At 57.8% G+C, this 7606-nt stretch overlaps 1 protein-coding gene across 1 annotated transcript in view; it reads right to left on the minus strand.

The window, feature by feature from the left end:
- LOC111151318 (nuclear receptor subfamily 1 group D member 1) overlaps positions 1-6999 on the minus strand; it is a 7929-nt gene extending 930 nt beyond the window's left edge. Inside the window, exons 1-7 of the mRNA XM_022509226.1 lie at positions 6360-6999; positions 3316-3651; positions 3032-3120; positions 2784-2928; positions 1766-2409; positions 1267-1452; positions 501-711 (exon numbers count right to left, since the gene is read on the minus strand). Of these exons, the coding sequence (XP_022364934.1) occupies positions 501-711; positions 1267-1452; positions 1766-2409; positions 2784-2928; positions 3032-3120; positions 3316-3651; positions 6360-6390 (1642 nt within the window). The 5' untranslated portion in view covers positions 6391-6999. The remainder of the gene's footprint in view (positions 1-500; positions 712-1266; positions 1453-1765; positions 2410-2783; positions 2929-3031; positions 3121-3315; positions 3652-6359) is intronic.
- Positions 7000-7606: the final 607 nt, after the last annotated feature.

Below are 7606 nucleotides of genomic sequence, written 5' to 3' on the forward strand. Positions count from 1 at the left end.
CCTCCTCCCAGGCCTCCGCCCCCAAGAGCAGGAGGTGGCTGAAAGCTTGGGAGCGTGGGCTCAGCAGGGCTGGTCACCTCCCATCCCACAAGGCCACTCTCCTTCCCTAAACAGGCCAAACGGTGTCCAGGCTCCCTTGCTTTTCGCTCTGTAGTTCCCTCTGCCTGGGCTGCCCTTCCCCCTCTCTGCCTGGCAATATCTTACTTGTCCTGTGAGGCCCCACTCAAGTGTCACCTCCTTCCCCAGCTCCCCCAGGCAGAAATAGTTGTCTATGCTTCCAAAGCCCTTGGTTCATGCTTCTACTGTGACACTTATCTCACTGTTTTATAATTAGTCGGGCATGAGTCTGTCTTCCCAGCTAGACTGTGTCTGAATCATGTCTGTATCCCCAGTGCCCGGTGCAGGGCCTGGCATAGCGTAGGTACTCCATAAAAGGTGTGTTGAATTGAACTGCGTCCGCCTCCTCCCCGGGGTCAGGCTCAGGCGAGAGCTTGACCTACCCGCAGAGACGAGCACCACCGCGGTGAAGAGGCCCAGCTCCTCCTCGGTAAGCGCCAGGGAGTTGAGTTTCTCGCTGAAGTCAAACATGGCACTGAGCAGGTCGCCCATGCCCATGGCTCCGAGTTCCTGCAGGCTATAGGTGGTGCGGCTGAGGAACATCACTGTCTGGTCCTTCACGTTGAACAGCGATGCAAAGCGCACCATCAACACCTAGAAGGGGGAGGGGGCAGGGACAGTCATCCTGGGGTGGGGGGGGGGGGGGACCACTTGCCAAATTGCCCCTGAAGTTTTCCAGAGGGTTTAACTGGTGCTGCCTTAGATTTCTCAGGGAAAAGTGAGCATGGTTTCTGATAGGGCGGTGGGGTGGGGGAGAGATGGAGGGATGGGGAACATCACCCCGGCTTTGGAATCCAGCAGGCCTGGATCTGAGTCTTAGCTTTGTCACTCCCTGTGACCTCGGGCAAGGTCACAAAAGTTCACCAAAGTTAATTTGCTCATGCCTAGAAGGGGGTAGGGGGTAGCAGTGTGCCCTAAGGTGTTCTTTTAAGGTAATGAGATGTGCTTAGACCCCAGCTGAGATGACAGGAGACCCAGCCATCCCAAGGCAGGATGAGGAGGGATTCTGCCCCCTCCGGCAGTCAGAGTCTGCCAGGACAAGATAGCGGGGTTCCAAAGCCTTTCAGAGCCCCTGCCCATCCCAGACACCAAGTCCTTCTGCTGGATCCTTCCCAAGGTCAAGAGCAGGGAGTATAAAGGGTCACTCACCTCAAAGGTGCCAGCCTTAAGCAAGGTGACCTGGTCGTGCTGAGAAAGATCACGGAAGCCAGGGATGTGCTTGGCAAACTCTACCACCTCCCGCACAGCAGGTGTGAAGCTCATGGAGAAATCCTCCCAGATCTCTTGCACGGTTCTCCCACTGCGTCCGTGTGGGTACATGTTCATGGGACATGCCTGGAGAAGGAAGGGATGTGGGGAGGCGAATATCAACCAGGCTGACTCAGATGGGCTCCCCCTGCCAGCAGGGCTGGACCCCAGTTTCGGCCTGGGTTAGGGGCTGTGGTCCTGGAGGATGGGTCTTCAAGGTAAAGTAGCAATCAGGTGTCAGGTGGAGATCAGGGATTGGCAGGCAGAGCCCTTACTTCGGGGCTGAGCGTCCTCCCTTGGCACGAGGATATTCCCGCATTAGCGTCCAGGCACACCCAGCTGCCTTCCGCTAAATCCAGTCTCCCAGGCCCCCTGCCCACCTCACCCCCAGTGCCCTCACCAGCAGAACGTTCTTGGAGTTGCCCTGCCGTGGACTGTTGGCAGGTGCTTCGCCTTCTGGGGCTGGGTACACATGGGTGGGGCAGAGGCGGTGCCCGTTGCTGTTGGGCTGCTGGCAGCTGTGGTGGGCAGGGCCAGGGGGCCAGGCGGGAGGGTAGGAGGAGGAAGCCTGGCGTAAACCGTTCAGGGCCTCGTTATGACGCTGAGCAGCCATGATATTGTTGTCAGTGGGGACTGGGGGGCAGCCCTGACTCTCCCAGCAGTGTGGGGTGGTGGCCGGAGGGCTGCCCGACGCATGGTTGGCATTGAAGTTGCCCGGTGAGGTGCCCAGCTTGTCATGGGCATAGGTGAAGATTTCTCGGTGGGCGCGGGCCACCTGGGATATCACATCCTCCACTGTGGGCTCAGGACTTGGGGACCGGGGAGGCGTCAGCTGTTGTGGGAACTGGGAGAAGCCCACCAAGGGTGAGGGGGCCTGAGCGGGAGGTGGTGAGGGGCCCAGGGGGCCTGGGGTCGGATGCTGGGCCGGCGAGGTTTCCAACGGGCACTGGCTGCTCAACTGGTTGTTGGCCAAGTTCATGGCACTCTGCATCTCGGCAAGCATCCGCTGCTTCTCTCGTTTGGGGATGCGCCCAAAACGCACAGCTGTGACAGGATGAGAGCAGCGTCAGGAAGTTCTCAGACACGCTCATGTGCTTCTCTTCCTTCCTTCCTCCCCAAAGGGCCTCCCCAAAGGGCAAGGCCCTGAAGGCCTGGGGTTCCACCTCAAAATCAGAACCGAGGCCGCGCCCACTGAGGGGGGGTTTTCCAAGTAGGGATTGCCCTAGGAGGTGGCCAGAGGAGCTAATAGGAAAGAAGTGTGTTTCTCCAAGAGGACAAAAGACAGGCGTCCCCGACCCAAAGGAGACACAAGATGACATGTCTCCCCGTTGGGACTTTTTTTTAAACGGAGGGATTCACTCAGAAACTTTGGGTGGAAGGGGGGACGTGTGGCGGGGATGCCTGTGGCGCTGTCTTACCATCTCGAGACATGCCCACGGAGAGACACTTCTTGAAACGACACTGCTGGCAGCGGTTGCGGTTGATGCGGACAATGGAGCAGTTTTCATTCTTCAGACACCTTTTGTACTGGATGTTCTGCTGGATGCTCCGACGGAAGAAGCCCTGGAAGGACAGGGGCAGCTATAGAGAGCATGTCCGTCCAGGCCAGGCGTCTGCGTCCAGAGGACTGAGGTCACCCCGCCTCCGCCCTGATCCCCTGCCTCACCTTGCAGCCCTCACAGGCATGCACACCATAGTGGAAGCCCGAGGCGACGTCCCCACACACTTTACACAGGAGCACCATGCCATTCAGCTCTGCGGGAAGAGAGAGGCGGCAGGTGAGCGGCAGGCCTATCTGAGCAGGCCCAGATGGGCAGGACGGCAGTTGGTGCGACTCTAGGAAAAATCCCCGAGGCCAGGGAAGGCCCTGGGAAGAATTGTGTCACGGGGGCCCCAAGGCCCCACCTAGGCCTGGCCGCCTTTCCCCCAGTCAGCTGGCAAATTACGCACTGGTGATGTTGCTGGTGCTCTTGCTGGGGGACACGCGGCTGCTATCTTCCAGGGCCACTTGTAGACCCCCGGGGGGGTTCCCATTATAGAAGGAGGAGGACGATGAGGAGGAGGAAGATGAAGAAGGGGAGCCATCATCACTCAAGCTGGGTGGAACGCTCCCAAAGGAGCGAGCTGGGTCCTGGGTGAGGGAGCCTGTGGGCGACGGTGGGAAGTAGGCAGAGCAGCCTTGCGCCAGGGACTGGAAGCTGCCATTTGAGCTGTCACTGTAGAGAGACTCAGGGCTGGTGCGGCTTGGGGAGGAGCCGCTGGAGCCAATGTAGGTGATGACACCACCTGGCAGGAGAACGTGAGGGAAGAGGGTGTCAGCCGCCATACACCTTTGGTCCCAGGGCACCACTCTGCTCATTCCCCCCACCTGCCTCCCCCAGACACTGCTGGATGCTCAGAAGTTAACCATGTGGAACCCTTAATCTTGGGAGTCCCAGGAAGAGCCGCACTGAGCAACTTCCCAACACATACCAGACATGACATGGCCCACCAACATCCCAAGACCCTTTGTAGGGTACATTCAGTTTCTGCCTCGGGTGTGAGGGCTCTCCCTAGAGGCAGGACCTCTTCAGGCATCTCACATATGCACAGCTCCCCACGCCTGGCCTCAAATGCCTTCCCTGGGAATATCGACAGCAGCTAATGACTTAGTTGTCAGCGGCAGACCAGAGGATGGGATGAGCTGTTGAGATCCATTCAGAATGCCCAGTTTTCCCTCCCCCACAAAAAAACCGGCTGCCAATGTTAACACCAAGACCATTCCAGGGATGAGACTATGGCGGGCCAGCAAGCCAACACTAAGGAGAGTAGAGGTCTTACAAGAGTAAACCAGTTACATTCCCCCAAAACTGGAAGACATATTCTCCAAAGATAAGGTATTGAACCTGCCCAGGCTGGTTCCCCTGGCCTTCAAGAGCAAGAGTCAGAACAGATTCTCCCTCTGAGTCCAGGAAAGACTTAGCAGTGCACATTACAGGAGGTGGACACGAAAAACAAATTGTCCAGCCTAGGACTTTGGAAATCCCCTTCTAGATCTCTCAGCCTGGTGACAATGACCTTGGCTCTCTGGCCATTCAGGGACTTTGGCCCTCTGCTTACATGGCCAGCCAGGTGGCTGTGTTCCCATGATAAAAGCAGGAGAAAAGGTGACCTGCCTGCCACTCCTGTACCAAGCACTGAAATTGGCCTGCCACAGGCGGGTTGGAAGAAGGGAGGATCCTAGGACACGTGTGAGCCGACACAAGCCATGTCACCGTGTATCCAGAGGCACATGTCTCGCTCACCCACTGACACACACTGAGCTGGGCAGGGCAACCTTAAAATAGCTCAAGGTTGGTCAGGGTGAACCCAGTTCCCAGTAAAATAGTTGCACAACAGATCAGCTCCTACAGTTTCAGGGTTTAGGTAGAGGGTGGGGATGGGATATTATCTGGTGGTAAATGAACATGACCTAGTTCACCCATCCCCCAAAGGGGAGTAAGACCTTCATCCAAAGATAATCCTAACCTGGAAGTGAGGGACATGCCTAAAAGTGTCTAGTTCTAGGTTTAGTTCTATCACAAGCCACTTGATTTGTGACCTAGAGGAAATGAACTCCCCTCTCTGGGTCTCAGTTTTCCTTTCTGTGAAGGAAAAAAAAAAGATAAAATCTTCACTTATGATTCTGAGATGTAGCTGTTCTGGGGAAGTCCTTGTGACAAACAGCTTGGTTGGGGTGGGGAGTAAGACAGTGTCTGCAGGACTAAGGAAAGAGATGCTCCAGGAACAGTAAGAATTTGGAACGTGGCGAGGCTGTAAAGTGAAGTAGGTGCAAACAGAATAAAGAGGAAGGAACGAGGAGAAGGGTGGCTAGATGTGAGGTACCACTGAGGAGTGTAAACATGACGCCACGAGAGGTCAGGGATGGCTCCATCTTACTCTGCTTCGGTGATGGGGAGAAGGGGGCCCCAGGCAGGCGGACAGGAAAAGGAGGCAGGCGGGGGCGGTGAGTCAGCCCAGCTTCACCCAGATCTTGGCGGGGCGGGGCGGGAGCCGGGCCCTCAGCCGGCCTCACGTCCCCACTCCACGTGTGCGTCCTGCACGTGGCTCCCCAACGAGGAACCCCGGAACTCGAGGCTCCGCCCTCTCCGCTTCCCGTCAGTCGAGAGCAGCAGCCCCGCCCCCGCCCCGCCCCTCCTGGGCCTCTGGGTCCTGGGCTGGGCCCCAAACGCCAGCCCGGCCGGGGCAACTGAGGGGAGGAGAGATGGGAACACGCGTTGCCGGGGCGACCGAGGGGGGCGGAGCTCATTATGTAACGGGGCCGGTATGCAACGACCAATGGGGTGGCGGCCACGGCTTCTGCTGAATGAAAACAAACGCAGCACGTGGGCCCGACTCCGCAGCCATGTGAGCCCTCCGGGCCTCCCGGGCGCTGTGGGTGTCCTCCCTGGGGCAGGGCACCACTCAGCGGGCTCCTCAAGTACCGCTCCCTACTGTCACTGAGGATTCCCCAGTGAGATCCGACCCATTCTCCCAGCCCCTCCCGCCTGGAGCCCCTATCGCCCCACTGCTTCTCAGGTTCCCTTGAGCATGCAGGAACTAGGGGAAGAGGAAGGAGGGGGGTCCTCTTTCCGAGAAGGCCAGGCATGCCACAGCTGCAGGCGAGGGGGGAGGGGAAGATAGGGGCGTTTGGTGCTCTGCTCCAAAGCTCCCAGTCCCTCAAAACTGTGCATCTTACCACAAGTACCCGCTCTCCTTTACCTCCTGCCCGGGATAAGAGTCCTTCAGGCTAAAAGGAGCTTCGGGACTCGGAGAGGTGGTGGTGCGGCGCTTCCGGGCGCATTCCCAGGACGAACAACTCGCTCTGGAAATCCCAGCCTATGGTCCCCATTATGCTAGCAAATCCCCAGGCCGAGGGAGTCGCCAGTCCCTTACAAAGTTCCTCTTGTTCTAAGGTATATATGGAAGTGAGGAGACCGTGACAAAGGACGATGATAGTAAAGGAATTCCGGTACCTGTGTTATTGTTGGAGTCCAGGGTCGTCATGTCTTCACCGGCTGAGAGCGGTCATTCAAACTGGACCTTGATACAGACTGGAGATTGCAATTGCCGCTGTCGCCCCCTGGGCAGTGACTGAGGGCGGGGAATGGACCCCGCGGATCACAAGCAGGATCCGAGGCACCCTGCAGCAAGGTCTTGGGGTAGCCGGACTGCAGCCCTGCAGAAGGGTAGGACGCAGAGGCAACGGAGGTCTGCTTTGCATGGGAAGAGCAGAGTGTGGGGGAGGGGGAAAATCAGCCTGCTGTAGTTCTGGCTGGAAGGTAGCAAGGAGGGTCGGGTCTCTGCAGTGCACGGGGTGCCACTGCCTGACGGCTTCACAGCGCTGCAGGGTAGCGAATCTGGAGCTCCCGGTGCAAAAGTCCCAGAGGGAGAGAGGATGCAGTCAGGAAGTAAGTAGGTGATGGGGAGAAACGGGGCACCCAGGCGCAAAGAAGCGAGACGTGTGCCCTGCTACGTTCCCTCGGCAGCAATATTTCACTCTGCCAATCTCAGCCGCCTTTTGCCCCAGCCTTTTTCCCTGGGACAGAGGGCTCTGCGCAGGCGCCAGCAACCCAGGGTTCCCGGGCCGCACGCGGCACTGGAGCAGGTACCATGTGATCCCAGGGAGCGCCTCGTGCCCCAGTGACACACTTTTCCAGCAGCAGGCACGTTGAGCTCCGTGCGCCTGCGTAACGCTAAGCCTTTCGGGATTCGTAGTCCACTGGCAAAGTGGGCGGACTGCGTTTATTTCCTCCTTTCTACCTTGCAAAAGCCGTTGCTGCGGCCGGGGAGGAGCTAAGAGCCGAATGGGGTGGGGTGCACTGAAAAGTCAGGGTGGCGTGTTCGGAAAGCCCGTATGGCAGAGGCATGTGAATTCCTGGGGAGGGACTGGCAAGCTTGGCTGTTCCCTGGGAGATAAAAGCTAACAGGCTCTTTCTGCAAACCTTGCAAACGTGAGGGCTTCACGTGATTGCAGGACTGACCTCGCCTTGAGGTTACTGGTGACACAGGGAGAGATGACAAGTAGGGGAGGGAGATATCCCCAGAGTCAGGAACTTAAGCTGAATTTCTGCTGCAGGGCCAAGTCCTGAGACCAAAATGAAACGTGACCCTTTTTCTCTTCTACTCTCCTTAGGGAGAACACCCCTAGAGAAAGGAGTTGTTGCCATGGGGTGAGGTTGTCCCTAGGGAGTCCCTGTTTGCTTGTATGACACCACCCCAC

Source organism: Enhydra lutris, unplaced genomic scaffold, assembly GCF_002288905.1.
Source record: "Enhydra lutris kenyoni isolate GAN:26980312 unplaced genomic scaffold, ASM228890v2 scaffoldscaffold26, whole genome shotgun sequence".
Classification (NCBI taxonomy): Eukaryota; Metazoa; Chordata; class Mammalia; order Carnivora; family Mustelidae; genus Enhydra; species Enhydra lutris.